The sequence below is a fragment of the Larus michahellis genome, chromosome 21 (genome assembly GCF_964199755.1).
Source record: "Larus michahellis chromosome 21, bLarMic1.1, whole genome shotgun sequence".
Classification (NCBI taxonomy): domain Eukaryota; kingdom Metazoa; phylum Chordata; class Aves; order Charadriiformes; family Laridae; genus Larus; species Larus michahellis.
The window spans coordinates 1126425-1148548 of record NC_133916.1 but is presented as its reverse complement, the minus strand read 5'-3'; the positions used below and the strand labels follow the sequence as shown (position 1 = coordinate 1148548).

At 64.9% G+C, this 22124-nt stretch overlaps 1 protein-coding gene across 6 annotated transcripts in view; it reads right to left on the bottom strand.

Annotated features, from left to right (window-relative positions):
• Nucleotides 1–22124, bottom strand: part of NAV1 (neuron navigator 1) — a 78713-nt gene that overhangs the window by 5489 nt on the left and 51100 nt on the right. For 4 of the 6 annotated variants that reach the window (XM_074564175.1, XM_074564169.1, XM_074564170.1 and 1 more), the window contains 23 exons: nucleotides 10940–11078; nucleotides 10431–10728; nucleotides 9346–10039; nucleotides 8781–9230; nucleotides 8535–8576; nucleotides 8207–8358; nucleotides 7359–7529; nucleotides 6735–6787; nucleotides 6539–6562; nucleotides 6369–6446; nucleotides 6079–6162; nucleotides 5799–5910; nucleotides 5010–5131; nucleotides 2959–3155; nucleotides 2691–2853; nucleotides 2388–2562; nucleotides 2071–2168; nucleotides 1850–1945; nucleotides 1524–1683; nucleotides 1200–1435; nucleotides 935–1089; nucleotides 659–730; nucleotides 188–384 (listed from right to left, as the gene is read on the bottom strand). In XM_074564175.1, coding sequence (XP_074420276.1) covers nucleotides 188–384; nucleotides 659–730; nucleotides 935–1089; nucleotides 1200–1435; nucleotides 1524–1683; nucleotides 1850–1945; nucleotides 2071–2168; nucleotides 2388–2562; nucleotides 2691–2853; nucleotides 2959–3155; nucleotides 5010–5131; nucleotides 5799–5910; nucleotides 6079–6162; nucleotides 6369–6446; nucleotides 6539–6562; nucleotides 6735–6787; nucleotides 7359–7529; nucleotides 8207–8358; nucleotides 8535–8576; nucleotides 8781–9230; nucleotides 9346–10039; nucleotides 10431–10728; nucleotides 10940–11078 — 3968 coding nt within the window. Of the gene's footprint in view, nucleotides 1–187; nucleotides 385–658; nucleotides 731–934; nucleotides 1090–1199; nucleotides 1436–1523; nucleotides 1684–1849; nucleotides 1946–2070; nucleotides 2169–2387; nucleotides 2563–2690; nucleotides 2854–2958; nucleotides 3156–5009; nucleotides 5132–5798; nucleotides 5911–6078; nucleotides 6163–6368; nucleotides 6447–6538; nucleotides 6563–6734; nucleotides 6788–7358; nucleotides 7530–8206; nucleotides 8359–8534; nucleotides 8577–8780; nucleotides 9231–9345; nucleotides 10040–10430; nucleotides 10729–10939; nucleotides 11079–13825; nucleotides 13912–22124 lie in introns of those variants that run through there. The other 2 variants (XM_074564174.1, XM_074564172.1) reach the window with 2 other exon arrangements.

Here is a 22124-nt window from a genome sequence, read left to right as displayed (position 1 = left end):
TGCCTGACGCCATGGTGACAGCTCCCACCCGGCACAGGAACAAGTGCCACCCAGGGAAGGGCAATACTTGTGTGCATCGCCTGTGCGTTTTGGTTGTGTAGGGCTGGGTGACAGGGTTGCGTAGGTCCCCAGGGGCTCCCGCAGCTCCTGGCAGTGCGAGGTAGAGGAGGGCAAGGCAAGGCCGTACCTATGAGGAAGTCGGAGGTGCTGTGTTTCTCCAGGAAGGTGTGCAAGTGGTACCAAAGCTTGGGGACCCAGTCCAGCACACGCAGCAGCTCCTCCTTGTTGGCGTTGATGTCCGTGTCCGACTCCAGCAGCTTCCGCCGCAGGTAGCGCACCAGGAAGCCGTTGGCCGGCTCCACGTTGTTCGAGAAGGTCAGCATCCTGGGGGAAAGACTCAGGTGTTCAGGGCTGGGTCTCCACACAAGCTGCCTTGTTCCCCAGCACCCTCAGCGGAGCCTCCTAGCACCCCCACACTGCATGTGCCCAAGGCTGGGGTATCAGGTCCTTCTGGGATGGCAGAGACAGGCCTGGGGCTTGGTCCTCATCAGGGTCCCCTATCACAGGATGTGTCCACAGAATTGCCCAGGGGCAGGAGTGATGGCCTCTATCCCCGCCAAAGCCCACGGGATGGTCCCCAGGGATGTATGGTTCTCACCTGAAGCTGAGATGGAGGCCATGGTTTGGGGTCATCTTCACAGGCTGGTTGGTGGTCCCAATGATGTAGGGGCTGAGTGAGCAACAGAGAGAGACAATATCCATGAGAAAAAGCACGCTGTATCACCCCTGCCCACGGCAGAGCTGATCTGAGCACAGCAGACATGCACAGCCGTGCAGGCTCATCTCCACAAGCCCAGGGGTCTTGGTGAGAGCAGCGGAGAGCACGCGTGTGCCCGGGAGACTGCGCCGGAGGAGGGTGCAGTGGGACTCTCACCATTTGTGGTACTTGCAGGTGAGTGCACCGTTGACGAGCTCACTGATGGAACCCGCCTCGCTGAGGTCATCCAGGAGGATCACCAGCGGCACGTCCGCTGTGCCCGTCTCCCGGTCGATCTGGTTGGCCAGGTTGGAGAGATACAGCTGCAGGTCCTGCAACAAACAGGCCGGGTGTTATGTGTGGGGCTGTGGCATGGCTGCCAACAGGGACCACAGCACCAGTGCCCACAGGGACAGTGTCCTGGGCTGCTGCGTGCCCTCACCTTGCAGGACTGCTGGTGCATGTTGAAGGTGCTGACGATGCCCTCGGTGACATCCCGACCTGAGCGCTCCACCAGGTACTCGGCCAGGCGGTTGGTCAGGTAGGTTTTGCCCGTGCCGCTGGGTCCCGAGAGGATGAGCCGCCGGTGCTTCAGCAGGAGGCTGATGTAATGCTGCATCATGGGCTTGGGGATGAGTGTCTCGAACACCAGGCTGTCCACGCATTTCTCCTTCAAGCCTGCACGCAGAGGAGGGCTAAGGGTCCCGCTCATGCCCCACAACAGAGGGAAGATGGGACAGCGACGGAGCCTCTCTGCCACACTGACCTTTGAGTGTCACAACGATGCTGGTCAGGCCCCGGCGGCACAGTGGCAGCTCTGGTGGCTCTGTGTCCAGGATCCGCTTGATGTGGCTGATGCTGTAGCCATAGACAGACTCGGTGCTGAGCCCCAGCGTGGAAGCAGGATCCATCTTGGTGATGTAATCCTACGAGGACGAGGACAGGGCTGTCAGTCCCCTTGAGGGCTGGCAAGGAGCAAGTGGTGCTCAGCAGCTCCAGGAGACCCCGGTAAGGACGTGGGCCAAAGCGCATCAGGCGTGGCGGAGCACTGTAAAAGGATGGCTCTCAAAAGCGAGATCCTCCTGTTCCTACCTTGAAGACCTGGCAGACAGCCTCATCCAGCATCTTCCAGTCCACCTTCCCGCTCACCTTGGTCCAGCCCAGGAAAAACTCCTGCTGCTTGAGGTCCTAGGAGCCATGGCAGAGGTGTGCAGGTTGGAACACCATACCCAGCCCTGGACAGGTGTCCTCTGCCCCTCATCCAGGGCCATGGCACTGGGGCAGGTCAGGCTCCCCATACAGTCCACACTTACCCCCTTGATGATGTGCTGGGGTGGCATGCGCACCACAATCCGCAGCATCAGCTCATCCTTCTGGGTGCCAGCGCTGACGGCGTCCATGGGGGACACATCTAGGGACAGAGCAGTGAGGCTGTGTCAGCTGGGAGAGCCGAGCCACCAGGCCTGACCATGCCCAGCCTGAGCCAAATCCTGCCGTGGCAGATCACGGCTCCAGCAGCACAACAGATCCCCGTGCACAGCTGCCCCCACGTGAGCAGCAGCACGTTCCCACCACACACACGTCTCTGTCCCAACCCTTCCCCATCTGCCAGCAGCTCCATCACCCCTACCTGTGTCCCCCAGGCTGGGGCTGAAGGCATGGCCAAGGGTGAGACCCAGGGAACGCCGCGGTGAAGAGGAGGCGGATGTGCTTGTGATGTGGCCGGGAACGGAACCTGGCACTGCCGAGGGCCCTGGAGCCACTTTGAGCCGGTCGTTCTCGGCCTTCAGGAGATCCACCTCCAGCTGGGGGAGAACGGGGTGAGGAGCTGGATGCCGGCAGCATCCCAGGGCGCCAGCACGGCTGTGGGGGCACAGGGACTGTGGCCACCCTGGTGTTCAGAGCCGGATGGGCTTCTGGCAGTGGTCCTCACCTGCATATTGTGCATGGTCTCCCGCAGCTGCTCCAGCTGGTGGGCTGAGTTGAGGGCCTCCAGGCGGATATCCGTCAGCTTCATCTCCTTCTCCCACAGCTCTGACCGCAGCTCTGACACCTCCTTCTTCTCCGGCTCGCCCTCGCTGTGGGCCTGGAAGAGCCTGGGCCAAAGGACAGATCAAGTCTCGCACACATCCAGGGCAGAAGCCTGCAGCCCCCATGACCAGCCCTCCCCACTCCATGCCACCCACCCAGGCCCCACGTACTCAGCTGTGTCGATGCCGACGGAGGAGGACGTGGAGGATTTGATGGAAGGAGAGGCAGTCTCTGTGGAGCCATGCTGCAGCTTGGGGGAGGAGGGGGCCGAAGAGTCCGGCGTGGCGATCTCCTCAATATCCGAGTAGGAGGAGGCTGATTTGGGTCCCTTCTTGATGCTGAAGGCCTTGTTGAAGGAGCTGCGTAGCTACAGAAGACAGAAATGCTCTTGTTAGGGACAGCCCAACAGTGCAGCCTTGCAAGCAGAGACCAGACCCAGTCCTGCCCCAGGGCCCCCAGCTGCCCAGGATCCGCAGTCTGAGTTGGGACCAGTAACACCATCTCCATCACCGAGGCAGGACTGTGCCCCAACACTGCCCCGGGGAAGGCTCCGGCTTGACCCAGCTCTGCTGGCACAGCTGGCGGATGGGGGTGCACGGCCCTTTGTGCAACGCTCCAGCCCCAGCCTGGATGAGGCCAAAGAATCCTCATACCAGTCAGGATCCCCCCAGTCCTCCTTCCCCAGCACCCACCCTGGGGTGTTCAGGCACCGCACCAGGTCCCTGGTGCATCGGGAAGGGCCGACTCCATCTGCACACTCACCCCACCACAGCCACCCCAGCAAGTGGCATTCAGGGGGACATCCCCTCCCTCCAGCCACCACAGAGCTGGGGTCCTGGTGCAAGGGGACAATTTCAGCCCCAAACCCTCCTCTGCCCTGTGGGGTTCCTCCTGGAGGCGCAGAGGGCCAGCCAGCCCCCCGCGAGGTGTCACCGGGGTCCCAGCCGGGCATGCAGCATGCACACAGCACACAGAGAGCAGCGGGCAGGTGAGCGGCGTGCCGAGGCCAGGGAAGACAGATGGACACTGCAGGGGCCAAACCGGGCCTGGGTCCCACTTATGCACCACCAGCCTGCGGGAGACCAGCAGGACGGGCACCCCAGGCTCACACCGTGTCCCCTGGAGGGCCAGAGCCTGCTCCAAGGGGAGGTGGGGGGAAGAGGGGATGGAGAATGGGCAGGATCCAGCCCAACTCCCACAGATGCCAGGCAGGCTGGGCTAGGATGTCCACAAAACCAAAACCATTGCATTTCAGCATAGAAAAACCAAACAGGTAGGTGTCAGGCTCTGCTGATGGCAGGAGAACAGAGGAGCACTGGGACCCACATGGGTCCCAACAGGGACAGAGCCACTTGAGGCCATATCAGGCCAGCGCTGGCCATGCAGAGATGGCAGCACCACGCCCTGATGCCACAGGCATGGCTGCAGTGAGGTCCCCATCCCAAAAGGTCTGGCTACCGGGAGTCAGGAGAATGCCTGCCTTCCCCAGGCAAGAAGGGGATTGTCCCCATCTGTGGGACAGGTCCCCATCCAAGCCCTTCCTGCTGCCTCAGGGCCACCAGGGGCACTTCAGCCCCTCCACGTGGGTGCATATTTTGGCCTTAACGTCAAAGAAGTAGCCACGGTGCGTGCAGCCCGGCTGGGGGCCCCGGGATGGCCCGTGCTGGGAGTTAGTGCCGGTGGGATGGATGGGATGGGTAGTGTTATGAGCACTGTCCCACAAAATGGAGCGAGGGCCCTGGCCGGGCACAGCATGGGGTGGAGGGGACAGCGTAGGACTTACCTCGTACACCTGGAAAAAAAAAGTTGAGGTCAGCATAGGGGGAGAGAAACAAAACAAAGCAAGACTTAATCACGCGTCCAGCTCAGAGCTGCCTGGCACAGGGAAGGGGCTGCCTGGCCAAGCTGTCTGGCCCCCCAAGCTGCCAGAACCTGAGTGGGCAGAAGGGAGACGTGTGGGTAAGAAACAAAGGGAGCAGACGTGCAGGACCAGGGCTGGAAAACTCTCAGAGGGGCTGGAGAAGTCCCAGCCAACATGTCACAACATAAATCCATGGTGGCCACATGCTCCTCAACAGTGCTGTCCCCCAGGGACAGAGGGGACCAGCACCACAATGCCAAGGTACGCCAAGAACCGCTGGCTCATGAGGCTGACCCCAGCCGGACCCTGCCAGTGGCTCCCCAAGCCCCACTCCTCCTGTCAGTGCCCCATCCAACACACCCAGCTCTTCTTCTTCTTCTTCTTGGCGTCAGCATCCTTGCTGCTGCCGATGCTGGAGTGGCTGGTGATGCTGTTGAGGCTGGAGATGCTGTCAGAGGAGTTCTGCCGCTTGATGCGCAGCTCTGGGACCAGCGAGAGAAGCGGGAGAGATTGGGAAAGGAGGTATCAGCAAACTGCATCTGCCTGAATGCCAGAGCCACCCACACTCTCCTCCCTGCGCCCCTTCCCTTCTCCCACCCAAACACCTTCTGAGCTCTCAGAGCCACCCCGTTAAGATGACGTGGGGCTCAGAGACCGCACAGGTGCTGCTATTTGGGACAGCGACCTCAAACCCCAGGGAGATGCCCAGAGCACACACTGTTCTGCTTCTGTCCCAGGCCACCTCCCTGCCAGCACCTTGCACTCACATTGGGGTTTGGGGGCTAGAAACAGCACTCATGGGAACAAAGCCAAGCTCAGCAGCCAAAACTCGGCTGTCAGCAAAGGGCCCGGTGAGGAGGTGTCCCCGGGAGGACAACCATCCCATCACCCCGAGGCACCAGCCCCAAGACCTCCTGCAGTGACAGCCCTGGCTGTCTGACCCTGGCTTCAGATGCTCAGGGGTCCCAGGTGGGGAAGAGCTGCTGCCTGGGGGACCCCGCTGCCCGGGTGAGCACCTGATGTGAGTGAGGTGTGCCCTGGGGCCCTGTGCCAGTCCCGGGCAGGAGCAGACCAGCTGGGTTTGGGCGAGTAGCTCAGGAAGGGTTGCATCCCTGTGGTTGGGGGGGTGCAGCACCATGCCTTCCTTACCTTTGGGGGTGACATCCGTACCGTTCAGGGCACCCTGGATCACAGCTTGGGCCTCCGAGTTCTTCTTCTTCAGGAAGTCAATGGTCTCTCGCAGGTCCAGCAGCTCCGTGTCCTGGGGGAGCCACAGAGCGTGTTCTGACGGTGCAGAGACCACCCCAAGAGCACCCCTGGGACAGGCAGTGCCACAGCAGGTTCACCCAAGTCCAGCACCCCCCAGTCCGAGCACCCTCCTGCACCACCAGTGCCCCCAATATCTGCTCAGCACCCCAACAGCACCCACCTTCTCCTCAGCGGTCTCAGCCAAGTGCCGCAGGCGGGACGTCATGCTCACGAGGCTCTGCTCAAAAGCTGCCACCAGGTTGGCCTGGGAGAGGTGGAGAAACAGGTGAGCACCCACGCCTGGACAAGCACCCATGGCTGGGTGAGCACCCACTGCCAGGTGTGGGGTGCGAGAGGCTGGAGAGGGGAAAAAAAAAATCAAGGCTCTCGTGGGCACAGGCCAGCCCAACGCACAGCGGGGACACAGAGCAGCGTGTCCTGCAGCAAGCAGTGGCTCCTGCAGGGACTCACATTAGCAGACAGCTGGGACGTCAGGGTGGCCACCTTCTCCTGTGAGGACTCCAGCTCGCGGCGCAGCTTGCGGATTTGCTGTGGGGAGAGAGCAGAGGAAGTGAGAGGGGCCAGGTGCTCACCTTGCCATGGTGGCAGGGGTGGGCGACGAGCAGAAGGTGCGGGCTCACCTCAGACTGCATCTTCTCCTCAGCCTGGTGGCGCGAGAGCAGAGAGAGACAGACAGACAGAGGTGGGCAGTCAGGAAGGCAGCGAGGCACGGACAGGCTCAGCACAAGGCAGAGGCATGCACAGAGCCCCCCCCCAGTTCCCACCCAGGCCCCCCCAGCCATGCACAAAGCAGCACAGCACGAAGGCGGCTCTTACGGAGGAGTAGGTGGAGGACGCGCTGGAGGCCAGGGACAGCACCGATCCATGAACTGCAACAGAATAAAACCCAGCGTGTCAGCGCGCCCCCAGCCAGCGGCATCCTCAGGGGCTGCAGGTGCAGGGCATAGCAGGGTGCAGGGGACGGAGGTCCCAGTGCGGGGAGCTCTGTGCGGAGCCAGGGGAGTCACAGGGTGGGACGGTGGCTGCTCAGCACTGCTCAGTTCTCAGCATGTGGCTGGTGACCTCCCCAGGCACATGGAGTGCAGCAAGGCGCGGGGAGCACCCTCCACCTGCACCCTCCTCTCTGGCTGAGCCCGGGGGCTCTGCCACCCTCTCTGGCTTCTTGGTTTCCCCCCCTCCCCAGTGCCACAATCTGCTGGGGCCAACACAGGGATAACTGGGCACCCACCAGGGTCAGGGCGGGCTGTGGCCCAGAGCAGATGCCAGCGCAGAAGGCTCCACCAGGCCCTAGGGGCTGCTGTGCCCTGCTCTGATGCTGATGCACCAACCCATTCAACAGCACGACAGCAGCGCCAGGAGGAAGGGACAACTGTGTGGGGAGCCCCACTGTCCCCCCCAGGGAGCCTCCTTCGCCTGGGCAGGAGCGCAGCACACTCTCACCATCGTCCACAGGGTCCCGGAAGGAGCCCGAGCGGATCATGCCCTTGGGCTTGTCGGCCAGGGAGAGGGTGCTGCCCATCTGCGATGTGCTGTACAGCTCGAAGGTGGAGTCGTGGGTGGGGATGCTGTTGGAGCGGGTGATCCGCGGGGTTGCGGCAGTAGTGGGGCTCACTGCAAGGAGAAGGCAGGGGAGAGGCAGGGTCAGAGTCACGCCAGGGACCTGGGATCAGGACGGGGAAGCAGGGCTGGGAGCAATCCACGAGAGCTGGGATGCGGAGTGAAAGCAGGGATCACGGTCCCAAAGCAGGGGGAGACGAGGGGAGAGCTAAACCGCAGATTTACACTGGGAAGCCCTGGACATCAGCGCCAAGGTAACCAAGGGCTGAGAAACAAATTAATCACTCCAGGACCAAGGGGGGGACCACGATGCCAGAGCCCATCACCTGTGGGTGCAGGAGGGGAGCACCTTATCACACTCTGCCCTCCACCGGCAGACCCAACCCATCCGCCTGGACAGCCCAAACCCTCCAGGAACATGTAGGTCCTGGCAAGAGCAGGGCAGGGCTCACCCCTTGCCCTGCTGGGCACCCCCAGAGGGGCAGGGAGCCGCAGGCAGAGAGCCCTGAGGGTGGATGAGACACCCTGAAACCAAGGTGATGGACATCCCTGGCCCCTGGGCACAACCCAACACCTCAGTGGCACCAGGCGCTGGGTGTTAGGGCTGCTGGTGGCATCGAGGAGAAAAGCAGCACCCAGGGCAGCATCAGCGAGTCACAGGGGGAGCACGGGGGGCAGGAGGGACAGGGCTTGCCGCAAGCGGAAGGGGGCTGGTGGTGGAGGGCACTGACCGATGCTGGTGAGTGGACCCTTCCCGACCAGCGCCATAGGGAGAGCAGGAGGCGAGGGCAGGTCCTGCTGGTCGTCCGACTCGGGTAGCCCACTGCTGATGGCGTGTGAATGGCGCCGCTCCTTGGCCTCCTCCTGGGAGTGGAGCTGGTACCTGAGCAGCGGAGCAGCGACCAGGACGGTGAGGTGGACTGGCACCAACCCAGCTCCTGCCCACTGCACCGCAGCCCAGCCTCTCACCATGGAGAGTCCCCCGCAGTGCCCCACAAAAGCTCCACATGCCCATCCTCCCTCCCCAGCGCCATCCAAAAGTGATGCAGGCTCTTTTACCTCAGCCCTTTCTTGGGCAGCGTGTTCCTGTCGCGGTTGGCACTGGAAAGGAAGGAAAGATCAGTGACATCCCTGCACAGACAAGGGAAGAGGCCATGGGGGCTGAGCTGTGGGGATGGGGAGCTTTTCCCCAGAAACGTAGCAGGAAGAGCCTCTGAAACAGGCAAAGGTCATGGTAGGATGGCAGGAAGGGACCTGAGCCTGCAGAGATGCCCCGGCAGCCCCAAGCCCTCCCTCCAGCCATACCTGTCCAGATGTGAGAGCCGAGGGCTCCCACTCCAGCCCAGCTCCCCTGCCTCTTCCTCCTCCTCTGTGCTGGCCGGGGGTGCGGGAGCAGGGGCGGGGGTGGTGGTGCTGCCCCCAGAAAAGGCACTGGGCAGGCTCATGGGCATCTGCAGGGACTCCATGCTGCGGTGCAGGCCTGAGAGCTTGGGGTACATCCTGCCCTCCTTGGGGACGCTGAAGCCACCCATGAGCTCCAGGCCCTGGGAGAAGCTGGCCGAGTTGATGTTGAGGATGGGGGCAGGACTGGGGCTGAAGCAGGGCGCGAGGTGCCCGCCGGTCGGGTGCAGGTCCTGGAGCTTGGCAGTGTGTGGGGGCTGCAGCTCGCTGGAGGAGGGCAGGTCCAGGCTGTTGGAGTTGACCTTGTCCAAGTTGGCCAGCGAGGGAGGCTTCACGTAGGTCTTGGCAGCGGCTCTGGAAGGGGGGAAAACAGGTAAGGAAGCAGGTGAGACTCGAGTGCTGGGCATGGCTGGGTGCTGAGCACAGCCGTGCTGCGCACCTGCTGCCCTTGGAGGTGGAAGGATCATACCTGAGAGGCGTGGGGGGCAGCTCAGCCACCTTGGCTGCTGGCGGGAGGTTGGCCTGGGCTTTTGGGGTGCTCTCAGGCGAGCTGACACTCTTCAGTGTCCCACACTCAGAGTCAAGAGCCACGGCCTTGGCCTTGGCCTTCTCCTTCTCGCGGTCCGTCTGGTTCACAGGGGCTGGCGTGCCGCGGCCAGCGCCAATCTTGGACGGCTCCTTGAGCCGCGACACTGAGATGCTGCCCTGCTTGGTGCTCAGCAGGCTGGGATCGATGCTGCTGCTGACCGGCCGGTTTGTGCCGCGGCCTCCGGTCACGCTCATGGAGCTGGACTTGGCTGGCCGGGGCAGGCTGCGGTACTGGATGTTCGAACGAGCCCCCGGGGCCAGGAAGCCTGGCTCGGCTGCATTGGAGACGTCCAAGCTCGTTTTCCTCCCGCTGACGGGCTTGACAGGGATGCCAGAGCTCTTCTGGATCTTGCCGAGCGTGGCCGAGCCCCCAGCCTGCATGACAGTGGCTGTGCCAGTGGCAGGAGCCGGTTTCTTATAGCCAAAGGAGCTGGAGCCCGAGGGGCGCGTGAGACCCGAGGGTGGCTTCTTGGCATCGGCGATGCGGTCCCGGCCGGCATCGGAGGAGGAGCGCTGCAGGCCTGTGCCCTTCACAGACAGCTTGCTCTTGTCAGTGGCTTTGGTCTCGGGCTTGCCTAGTGGGCAGGGAAGGACAGGTTAGTGTCCTGGGAGGCTCTGGGGACATTTGGGTGCAAAATAGCCCAGATCAGACATGGTGTCGGAGATGGAGGGATGCGATGGAGACAAAGGTGACATGCCACCGCCACAGCCAGCCCTGAGTCTAGTGCGTGGCCACAAGGCCATGGGGCAGCCACGGCCCTGGCCAAACAGGGCTTAGTGTGGGGCCAGACCCACAACCTGCCTGCAGGGATGCACGGCCCTGCCACCCCTTCCAGCCCATGTCCAGCTGCCAGGTCCAAGCGCAGCCACAGGGTGTCCCATGGCCAATGTGCTCGGGAAGGCCCACGAAGATGCACCCAACCCTTTCCCCATCAGAGAAGCCGGACCCTGCCCAAGTCGTCTCACCTGCCACTTTGAGGGTGCTCTGGGCCGTGTGGGTGATGGGGGAGGTCACAGCCACTGGAGGCGTCTTGCCCTTCTTGAGGGAGCCCGGGGTGCCCAGGCTGACGGGCTTCTTCAGCTCGCCACCCTTGGGCCCCTCCTCGCCGCCCTCCGAGGGCTCCCGCCGCCACTTGGAGGAGCCATGCTCCATCTTGAGGCTGCTGCTGTCGTAGTCCAGCTTCTTGGGCGCCTTGTCCTCACCCTCACCGTACCAGCTCAGCCCGCTCTCTGCCAGCGAGCGCTTCTCCGAGTCTGTGCGCAGCTGCAGGCAAAGCAGGGTCAGGGGTGCTCCTGGCACGCCACCAAACCCATCCCCAGGGAGCACCAGCCAGCGGGGAAAGGGATGCACCAGACACCCTGGGCCACGCTTCAGTTTTCCCATGCCAGCACCCTCCAACCCCTCCCTCCTGCAGGGGCTGCGGCACCGAGCCGGGATGGGTGCCAGGAAGGGTCCGGGCACCACGGGCACCTACCGCTATGGCCGAGTTCCTGCGCGAAGCATTGGGGGTGGAGGGCAGAGAGTTGAGCGAGGAGCTGGCGTTGAACTCCTCCGAGCTGAGGTTGTCAGAGGCATCGCTGAGGCCGCTGCTGATGGAGCTGCTCTCATCCCAGCTGCAAAGGCAGAGCCAGCGTCAGACCCCCCTGCTCAGCCCAGCGCGTCCTGCCACCCGTGGGATTTCCCTGCTCCGGGGGCTGCTGGGGCACAAACCTCAGCTCCCTGTAGCACCCACTGTGGGGCTGTGGCAGGGAGCGAGCACTCGGTGGCCATGGCTGGCTGTAGCCCAGCCCAGCAGAGGCTTGGTGCCCCACTGGCACATGAGCCCCAGTGATACATCTCCCTGTTAAGGCCCCCGCAGGGGTTTTTTGAGGATGGAGGGTACCTGTGCAGCACGGGGAGGCCAGCACCCATGCCGGCAGGGCTGGCAGCACCGCGGTTGGCACTGAGCCCCCTGCAACCTGCCCCGCTGAGAGGGTCAGGAGGATTGCCGGAAAGGGCAAGGACCGGCTGGAGCAAACAAAACAGCCACCCCACGGCATCCACCCTTCCTCGGACGGTTCCTACCCACTGCCCAGCTGCACCCTGCTCCACCCTCTCCAGCACCCGCGGTGGGCACAGGCAGCAGGTCTGGGCACCGCCGCTGTGCCAGGGCCGCTGCTCCATGCCGGGGGCTCAGCAGACCGTGCACAAGCCCATCTCCAGGGCCGTCAGTCACTGCTGTGCCGGGGCAGCAGCTGTCTACGCACCCCACGAGCCTGGCCGGCTCTGCAGCACGGGGCTTTGCCTGCGGTGATCCGGCACAGACGGGCACGGAGCATTTTCCAGCAGGATGAGCACGGCCCCTTTCAGGTCAGCAGCTGAGTAGGTCATTGAGGCCCCACAGGCTGCAAAGGGGCTGGAAGGAACTGGGGGGACAAGCAGTGGCGTAGGAGAGGGAAGCAGAGCTGAGGGGCTGTGGCCAGACCTGGTCCTTCCTGGAGATGTCCATTCCCTGACGCTGGGGCCACAGAGGTGCAGGAGGAGTTCAGCGAGCACTGGAGCCTGAGCAGCTGGTGAAGCTGCTTACTGTCACCCAAGTGGCACTGGGACCCTAGCTGAGCTGGGGACAGGACTGGGTGGGCCTGGCATTGGAGAGGAAACCCACTGGGCACCTCCACTAACCGGGGTGCCAGGGCGTAAGTAACAGCCACCATGATCCCCTCTGGGATGCCCAAACCCTGGGACAGAGCAATGCAGGCAGCTCCAGCACCCTCCAATCAGCCCCGTGTACTCCGCTCTTCCCAGACATCGGGGTCTGCCCAGGGCCAGGACAGCGCCAGGACGGACACAGTCCCTTTTATCCCCATGACAATTTTTGGAACAGAGCCCTGCAGGCACTGCTGCCCAGGAAGGGATTAATTACAACCACATACCTGGGATGTGCCGCTGGGCTGCCCGGCTCCAAGCATCTCCCACCACCACCCCCTGCTCACTAGGACAGAAATCCCCACCCCAGAGGACGAAGCAAAGCTCTCCTCCCACATTGGCATCACCGGGAGCCAGGCAGGGCTTTGGGGAGCTGTGTCCCATGGGCACATGGCCATGACCAAACGTGACACTGGCTCCCTCCAGCTTGGCTTTAGTGGCCTGGCAGCGTGGACTCTCAACGCTCTCCCAGTCCCACGCTGGAATCTCCACTGCCCCAGCCCCAGGCGTATGGAGAGTCCCAGTAAACAGGCACAGGGCCAGGGGCTGACCCCAGATCCTCCTTAGCAGCCCCACGCCAAGGAAGGGCAGCACAGAGGTCGCAGGTAACGTCCCAAAAGCACTGAAGCCCTGGGAGCCAGACGGCCACTGTGGGGTGGCTCCGGCTCTCCTGTGGAACTCATGGCTGGCACACGCACCCGAGAAGGGTCCCCAAAGCCAGCATGGGTATGCTGTACCGAGCACATCAAGGAAAGCCTCAACTCGGGCTGCACCGTGGCAGCAATGACCCCCGGCGCACAGCCGAACACAAGCACCCCCGTCTAGGCCGGCCAAAGTCACCTGAGTGCCCCCCGCAGACCCCAGACAGGGGGCAGCCATGCTGCAGCGTCACGCTGGGGGCAAAACTCAATCCCTGCTTTGTGCTCCAGCCCCTCCATCTTACACAGAGCGATTCCCCACCTCCCTTCAGCCGGCACCGCACCAAACCCACCCTGAAGGCAGCGATGCGCCGGGACACCCGCAAGCCCCTCGCCTCTCCGTCCCCGACGCCTCCCGGCGAAGGGATGCTCAAGGACGGCGGCGAGGCGGGGGCTGCGGCAGCGTGACCGTCCTCCCCGGCACGGGCCGGGCGTGCGGACCGCCCCCCCCACCCCCCAGCCGGAAAGGTCCCGGTGATGCACAGCCCGACCCCGACTCGATGAGGCGGCTGCAGCCCGCGGGGAGCGGGGGATGGACCCGACCCATGGCGGCGGCGCGGGGATGCTCCGCTCCCGGCCCAGCCGCGCCCCGCTCCGGACCCTCCCGTTCGCGCACGCCGCCCGGCCGCCCCACAGCCCGTCCCGGCGGGGTCAGCTCCGCCGACGGGGGGCACCGGAGCCCCGAGAGCCCCGCGGAGGCTCGGCCCGCCCGCGCTGCAGGTGCGGGGCGGGGGCCGGGGCGGAGGGGGCTCGTCCCGCTGCCGGCCCGGAGGAGCCGCCCCGATGCTGCGGTGCCGGGCGGGGCCGCGCTGCCCGGGTCCCCCCTTCCCCCCCGCGACGCGGCCGAGACAAAGCATCGCCCGCGGTGCGGCCCCGGGGCGCGGGGCTTTGTCTGCCGGGGCCGGGCTCCGGCCGCCCGCCCCGCCCGGTGCCGGTACCGGTTCGGTGCCCGTGCCCGATGCCGCCCCGCTCGGTACCTGCTGGCCAGGCGCGGGGCGCGGCGCGGCCTCCCCGCCCGCAGCATGGTGCTGCCCGCGGCAGCGCGGCCCCGCCGGGCGCGGGCGGGAGGGGCGGCGGCGGCGGGACCGCCCCGCGCTGCCCGCGCCTTAAAGCGGCAGCGGCCCCGCAAGGCCCGGACACCCCCCGCCGCTGCCCCCGACCCCCGCCGGGATGGGCCTGGGGTCCCGGTTGCCAGCCCCGCCGGTCCCAGTGCCCCCCCCAGCCATGTCCCCATAGGCAGCTCCGGTGCCCCCCAGCCCAGCCCAGCCCATGATGCGCCAACCTCCGTCCCCGGGGTCACCCAGCCTCAGCTCCATCCCCCCAGCCTCAGCCAGTGCCCAGTGTTCCCCCCCCGCCAGCCCAGAGCCCCGCGGCCACGTCCCCACATCCAGCTCCAGTGCCCCCCAGTCCAGCCCATGAACCCCCACCCCTGTCCCTGGTGTCCCTCAGCCCAGCATCACCCCAGTCTCAGCTCAAGGCCCCCCCCAGAGTCCCCAAACCCCGATTCATGTCCCCACAGACAGCACCAATGCCCCCCGCTCCAGACTGCAAAATGGCTCCAGCATCCCCCAAGCTCCCCCGAAGGCACCACCTCCCACTGTGTGTCCCATGGGGGGCTCTGCCCCTGCCCAGCCCCACGGGGTGCCGGGGTGGCTGCTTCCAGGGGCCCCAGCTCCTGCGAGGGCACCTGCGCCGAAACCGCCCTGCACTTTATCAACCAAAAAGCCTATTTCTGTCTTTTTTTTTCTCTCTCTTGTATCAGAGCAGGAGCTGCATCCCAGGCTGCTGGTGACACGGGGAACACCTTTGCCAGTTCGGCTGCGACGGGCAGAGAGGGTTAACTGCAGCCTTGGCAAAAGAGATCCAGTCCCTTCGGGCTGGGAAATAAGTAATTCCTTCCTCAAGCCTTCCTTGTCGGCAACGGCAACGCCTCTTGGCTTCCTCCTCCATGCGCAGCCCCATCACTCGGCTGCGTGGTGCTTGCCCCGGCAAGGCGAGGTGCTGCGGCACGGTGTGGCACAGCAGGGAAGGCCAGGGACGCATGACTTCAGTGCCGGTGTCCCCGTCCCCACACATCAGACCCTGCCTGCACCCACCATCCCCGCAGCAGCTCTCAGCTCTTGACCGGAGCCAACGGCGAGGAGGGCGGCGGTGACACCGCCCCCGTACCTCCCGCAGGCAGCCAGCCCTGCTGTGGGGTGATGGCCCCACGTCGGTGCGTGCCAATGGGTGCGGCGGCACAGCCTGTCCAGCATCACATCCCTGCGGTCCCTCAGACCTGGCACAATGCCGGACGCCGTCCCCTCCCTCCCCTTCTCCTGGCCAGCTGCCTCATCCCCACCATGGCCGGCCGGGGCAGTGATCGGAGGAGCAGCTCTGGCTTTCGCTGGGTGCCAAATGTGGGGACTCAGGGCACCCAGGGTGGTGGGGGAAGCCAGCCCAGCACCGCGGCCCCCGGCAAAGGCAGCTTCAACCTCACCAGAACTGGCGTGAGACGACGGGCAGAGAATCGCTGTCGGCCACAGCAGCCACCGGCACCAGCACTGGCACAGACCCCTCCGCAGAGGAGCACCTCCAGCCCGGTTCCCAGCAGCGGTTCCTGTTGGAGCCGGAGGGTTCGAAGTCTCCCTGCTTCACCCATCTCGCCCCGGCACAGACACCCGTGTGCCAGACGGACCCACTGGCATGAGCCGGGGCTCCCGGCACTCGTGTCCCTGCCAAGCTGATGCTGCCGAATCCCCACGACCTGCCTGAAGTCCACCCTGGATTGAAGCGAGCCCCTCTCAGTCTGCCCTGGCTCTTTTCTCCTGCTCTGCCGTGGTGTCTGCAGGGGAGGAAATACGGAGCTTGTACCAGGGGGTCTCCATGCCCCACATCAGTGGGTCACTGGCACTGAGGGGGCTCTGGGGATGTGCCACTGGCATCGCCCATCACAGCCTCGTGCTGCTCTGGCAGGACCAGTGAGGAAAGCACGGGCACAGCCAGGGCTCTTCCCTCCCTCCCTTTCTCCCCCACTTAATGGGGCAGAAAAACCAATTAGCTTCAAAAATCACGATGGGGGGGTTGGGGACTCCCCGCGGGCATGGGCAGGGTTGGCTCCGCTTCCCCCTCACATCCGCCTCAGGAACCACCTCAGGGCATCACGACACCCATAACCCTCTCCCAGACTCCCTTAGGATCCCCAGAGCCCCTGGCCTCCCAATACTCCTTGAGAACCCCACAGACTCACTTAGGACCCCCCAGATTCCTCTAAATTCTCCACAGACCCCCCCTAAACCCCTGTATACCCTCCATGACCCCCCCAAAAACCCCAGGTACACCCCCGAACCCCCAGCCCCCAGGCTGCCCTGACCCCAGGTGCTTCCCACTCACATTTTGGGGACCAGGATCTGACACCCTTCACCAATGCCACGCTCAGAGGAACAGGGGCCTGCAGAGACCTTGCAGATGGGGAAACTGAGGCAGGGAAGGGGGTCTGACTTGGCCGAGCTCACCCAGCAGGAGAAGAGGATCAGCATCACATCCCAGCAGTTGGTCTAGTTCCCTGTTCTCCAGGCAGCACTGCCCCTGGTCCCCGGCCCCCCAGGTCCCTGAAGGGGGGGCAGGGGACTTCCCTCACAGGAACCCAGAGTGCGCGTGGCCCCTGCGAGGGGGGGCCCGTGGCCAGGTTGCGCCTCCGCTCCAGCTCTGCGCTGCCGACTGCAGTAATAGCAGGGTCTGATTTCCCCGAGGCAGCGAGGCCGATGCTGTGGGGGTGTCAGCCAGCACTCGCCCGCCCGCAGCAGTGAGATCAGCCACCGACCCCAACCACACGCCTGGCCACCATGCCAGCAGGGCCGCTGAGCTCAGCCGGCCCCACCATGCGGAGGGACAACACAGTCACCCCTCTGACACCCCTGAGCAGTGGAAACCCCAGAGGAAACGTGTCCCTGTGCGGGGATCTCCAGCTGTATTGGGAACGGTGCCACATGAAGCCTTGCTCGGGGCCACCGCGGTGGCACGGCAGGCTGCAGCGGCTGCGCGCGAAGGTCAGAGAGTCCCAGGGCAGTGCCGGGGTGGGGGAGCGGCGTGACTCAGCCTGCTTGCGAAATTCCTATTTTCCCCATGTCCCGGACAAGCCTGTGGCCTCAGACACCTCCACCCGCAGCGACTGAGCCCCTTCGCAGGCAGCAAGGTGGCACGTGGCAAGCAGCAAAGCCAGGTCTTGAGCTTCCCAGGTGGCAAGTGGATGGGCGGCCGGGTCTGGGGGGCAGATCCCCCCGAGCAGCTCTCACCGGGGTGCGTGGGTGTGTGAGGTCCAGCCCTGGGCTCAGCTCTGCTCTGTGTCCGCATCCAGCCCCACCAACAAGCCACAGAGGCCAGCAGCTTCCCAAATCCTGGGCGTGTGCTGGCCCCCCAGTGCCCTGCACCCCTTGAGCCCCACAACGCCGGGATCCTCTTCCCCGCTGCCGCAGCTGCCTGGCCCAAGCACCCCCAGGGGCCGGGGGTCAGCACCGGGTGCCTCGAGCCAAACCCCAGAATACGGAGCCAGTCGGAACACGGTGCAGGGGAAGGGCACTTCCATGGTGGCGGTGCCCAGAGGGGCTCTGGGGCCCCTTTCTGGGACCGTCCCCCGTCCCCAGCTGGAGGGAGGAACCCCGCCGAGCCCTGGCACGTGGCACAGCGCAGCAAATATTTATCCAACACCATTTCCCCAGCTGCTCCCCCCGGCCGGCTGGGCTGGGGCCCCGCACACACGCCGGGCCACGTGCGGGGCCACGGCCATGCCCTGTGGGACATCCCCGCTGAGAAATGACTTCATGGGCTCGCCGGGACGGCGGCGACGGGTCAGGCCAGACCAGCCAACACCAAGTGAGGGGCGTTCGAGGGAAGGGATCGGAGAGCCAGCACCAATCCTGCTCGGAGCATGAGAGGAGGGCGGCCGCTCCCCCGTCGCTCTCGGGGAGCCGAGCCAAACATCTGCTCCCGCCTCCGGGCTTCGGCAAGCTCAAGAAGCTGCGAGGAAGCCAGAGCCAGGTCAGCCGGAGTGTGGTGGGTGCGAGCTCAAGAACATCCCTCCTGGGGGAGATGCTGCTGGCAGCCCCCAGCCCTGTCGGAGGGGACCACAGGCTCTGCAGCGCCCGGCCGCCAGCAGCACCATCGTGGTGGTACGGGACGGTGCCCGGGCTGTGCCGTGAGCTGGACACACATGTCAATCCCTGAGCCGGACACATGTGCCGATGCCCAAGGCGCATGCCGCCTCATGGTCCCGATGCCAAAGGCTGTTGCCACGGCTCCATTTCATGGCCTCGATGGAGCCAGGGCAGTACCTGGCTGTCGGGGGTGCGGATGCTGCCACCACTGCAGTGGGATGCAACGCCACCTCCCTTTCCACCTCCAATAAAAAACGAGGCCCAAAACGACACCGCCAAATCACAGCGGTCCTGAAGTCACACGAGCACCTCCCTGGGACATTGAAAGCCCCATGGCACAAGCACAGCCTCAGGAATCAGCTACGAAGCGATGCCCGCACGCCCTGGGCTCCACGCCGCCCCCAGACCCCCAGCGCTCCTGCAGCCACCGCAGTGAGAAGGTGCCGAGTCAGCAGCCAGCCCCGCTCGCCCCCTCCCCACTCTCCCAGCCCGGTGCATGGGGATGGCGGGATCGGGCCCAGCAGCACCCATGCTCTGCCAGAGGGGCAGGATGAGTCCAGCCTGAGCATCCCCCTGTGTACTCTGCCAAGGTCAAATCCAGCCGCGGGGCTCTGCCACCTCAGGGTATTTAGACAGCTCCAAGGATGGAGCCAGGTTGTCCCAATTTGTCCTTGGGGACCTTATCTGAGGAGCGGCCCATCCCACAAACACCATCCTGGGGCACACAGCTGAGCTGAGGTTGTGTGTCCCCATACGTCACCTCACATACCAGAGCCAGGGAGAGGTGCTCCTCCTCCCCCGCACCCCGCAAACCCCACCGAGAGCAGCTGTCCCCTGCCACAACCCAGGTACACCCTGCCCTGACCCACTCGCAGCCAGCAGGATGGACTGAGGGAAACTGAGGCACAGCCAAGGCTACACAGCAATGTCCCTTCAACCCCTACCCAGTGCCCTGCGCTGCCCCGCAGCATGAGGAGCACCACGGGAGGATGCTCAGACCCTGCTGAGCCCTCAGCAATGGGTGCGGTGGCCCGACGGACCCCTCCAGGGACACCCAGAGCACCCCAGTGCCCTCATGGCAGCATCACTGTTTGCGGGGAAGCGACTGGGGAACGGACCAGCTGACAAAGGGCCTGACAAAAGAACAGTGGCAGAAAGGACACCATGCAGGGCGCTCTCCGAGCCCAGGAGACGGGGCAGAGTGGTGCAAAGCAGGGATGAGCTGACACTCTTGTCATGCCCTCAGCCCAGGATCCTGTCCTGTGTGGGAGGGGCGAAGCCCCATGGCCCCAGGCAGGCAGGGCTGGGGTGTGGGAGCCAGCGCACCCCACCAGCTCCTGACCGCAGCGAAGCCTCTCAGCACCCCACTCGCTCCTCACCAAGCCTCTCAGCACCCCACTCGCTCCTCACCACGTCCCGGATGGCCCCAGGGAACACCCGGGGGTAATGCACACTCACCCGCTCCTGCGCCAGCACCCAGCGCCCGCCAGAGCCGCTCACATCAGGTCCCCGAGCACACACTGCACGGGGGGAAGCACCAACACGCAGCCGCACTGCGCTGCCAGGGAACGGCAGCTCCACGTGGAGGAGATGGCACCGCTTGGACATGCAGGACGTGGCTGAGACAAAACTGGGCAAAACCTGGCTTGAACATCCCCGCTCTCTGCCTCCTCCACTGCTGCCTGATTCACGCGCAGGTCTGCACACGAAGGCGCCCGCGCTGCTGCATCATGGCCCCAGCACCGTGCTGTGGCCGTACAGGCGTGGAGGTCCCTCGGCAGTGGGTGGCCGCATATTGGTAGACCTTCCAGTGGGGTGACCTCATTGGGGTGACCTCCAGGGTCTGGGAAATATCCCCAGCCTGGCCAGGGTGGGAAAATATCACCGGCAGCACCTCACCCCTCTGGCAACTGGCATCAGGGGCAGGGAACAGCGAGCAGCATGCTGAGTGGTGCCAGTGGTCTCGACTCGACAGCGGCCAAGGAAGGGAGCGAAGATTTCCCAGTGGAAACAGCCGAGGGGTTCGTGCTGCCCCTGCCTGCGCCCTGCCCAGACCCCAAGGACAGGCAGGACAGGGCAGGAGAGCAGCACCATCCCAGTGAATGCTGCTGTGTTAACCTGCCCCAGGCACTTCAAACACCACGGTGCCGGCAGCAGCAGGGGGACATCTCGGTGGGGCTGCCCTGGTTGTGCCGGGTCCGCACCAGCCGAGGGCTGCCCTGCTGTGGAGCATGGGAGGATACAGTGACACCGGGAACAAAAGAAAGGCCTCGCTGCCAAACAGGGAGGGCACTTTCCACCCCCCAATACCGGCAGCAGGTCATACTGGTGGATGGGAGCCGCAAGTGCCGGCCCAGTGGCTGCAAGCAGGTGGGCACAGCCGGGCAAGGAGCCAGGATGCTGGCACGTTTGGCTGATACAGAAACACTTCTGGGGGCTGAGGTGTCCCCAGCCGATCCCTGCTCTCACCATCAGACCTCATCATACCAACCCCACTCTGAGCTGGCCCCAGGACCCCCACTGCCCTCTCGGCTAGGTTCAACCCCAACCACCACCCCCCCGGATTCACCCCGAGACCCCCACGGACAGTCCCCACGCCCTGGCCGTGCCTCACCTACCTTGGTCCTCTCTCCTTCTAGGCTGCTTCCTCAGCAAGCCATGGGGATGCCGGGTCCTATCCCACGGCACCGCACGTCTGCGAGGGGGAAGTGCCGCTGCATCCTCCGAGCTGGCTCTGACCTACTGCCCTACAAGCCTGGCTGTGCGCCGGTGCGGTGCAGGGAGGCGCTGGCCCGCTGGCCCGGGCTCGGGGGCTGATGGCCCCATCTGCAGCACTCGGCTCCTGCCCGGTGCATTAGCAGCACGGGGAGATGGGGCCTGGGGCGGTATTTGCTTTCTAGGTCAGAGCCAACCGAGGAGGCTGGATGAGGGGCTGCGTGGATGAGGGGCTGCGTGGAGGAGGGGCTGTGCTGGTTAAGGGGCTGCGTGCGGGATGAGGGGCTGCGTGCGGGATGAGGGGCTGCGTGGATGAGGGGCTGCGTGGATGAGGGGCTGTGTGCGGGACGAGGGGCTGCGTGGATGAGGGGCTGCGTGGACAAGGCGCTGCGTGCGGGATGAGGGGCTGCGTGGATGAGGGGCTGTGTGTGGGATGAGGGGCTGCGTGGATGAGGGGCTGCATGGATGAGGGGCTGTGTGAGGGATGAGGGGCTGCGTGGATGAGGGGCTGTGTGCGGGATGAGGGGCTGCGTGGATGAGGGGCTGTGCTGGTTGAGGGGCTGTGCGGGATGAGTGTTCCTGGACAGCAAGGTGGCTCCTCGCCCTGGCCAGCTCGGGGAAGGAGGGGATGCCCCTGCTCCCCTGCCCTGGCTCAGGCTCCTGGGCAGGGCACCCCAGCGTCCCCCATCCCTGGGGAGGGGTACCTCGTACAGGGCACCAGCCCCTCTCTGCACCCACTGGCAGGACACGGGGCACTTCTCTCGGGGCACATCCAGGGTATCACGCTGGGAACCCTGCGCAAGAACAGGGACTGCAGCAACCGGCTGTGGCAGTGCCATGGCACTGAAAGCTTCACCCACACCAGGGGACTGCAGGGCTGTGAGGGCCTCGCGGGAGGCTCAGCCATGCCGGGCTCCATCCCCAAGGCTTGGCCCTTCCCAGGGGGAGAAGCGGACGCTGCCAGGGCAGCAGGCTGAGCCCGGGGAAGGTCCCCCCAGGGCTCCCCCTGCCCGCACTCTGCCCCACTCAGTGGCTGATGGAGACAAAGCGATGCTCCGGCTCACCCTTCCCAGCACTGCCTCCACAGCCAAGGGCTCCCCAAGGTTATCCATCTGCACGAGCAGCTCTGAGACAAGACGAGGAAGAAGAGAGGGAGCAGTGGAGCCCTTCACCCCCTATAGCCAGACCCACTGTGGCCCCAGCCATCCAGGGCACCCCAAAGCCACCCTGTCAACCATGAGGCTCCACAGTCTGGTCACTGGTGGCAGAAGGTGATGACATGCCACCTCTGGCTACCAAGTGATGGGTTACAGTCCCCAGGACAGGTCCACGCTGAGCCAGCACAAGGCACCCTGTTTCCAAGCACTGGGCAGCCCCCCATGGCCATCCCGCCTGCCCGCGGGGAGCACGCTGGAGCATCACAGGGGCA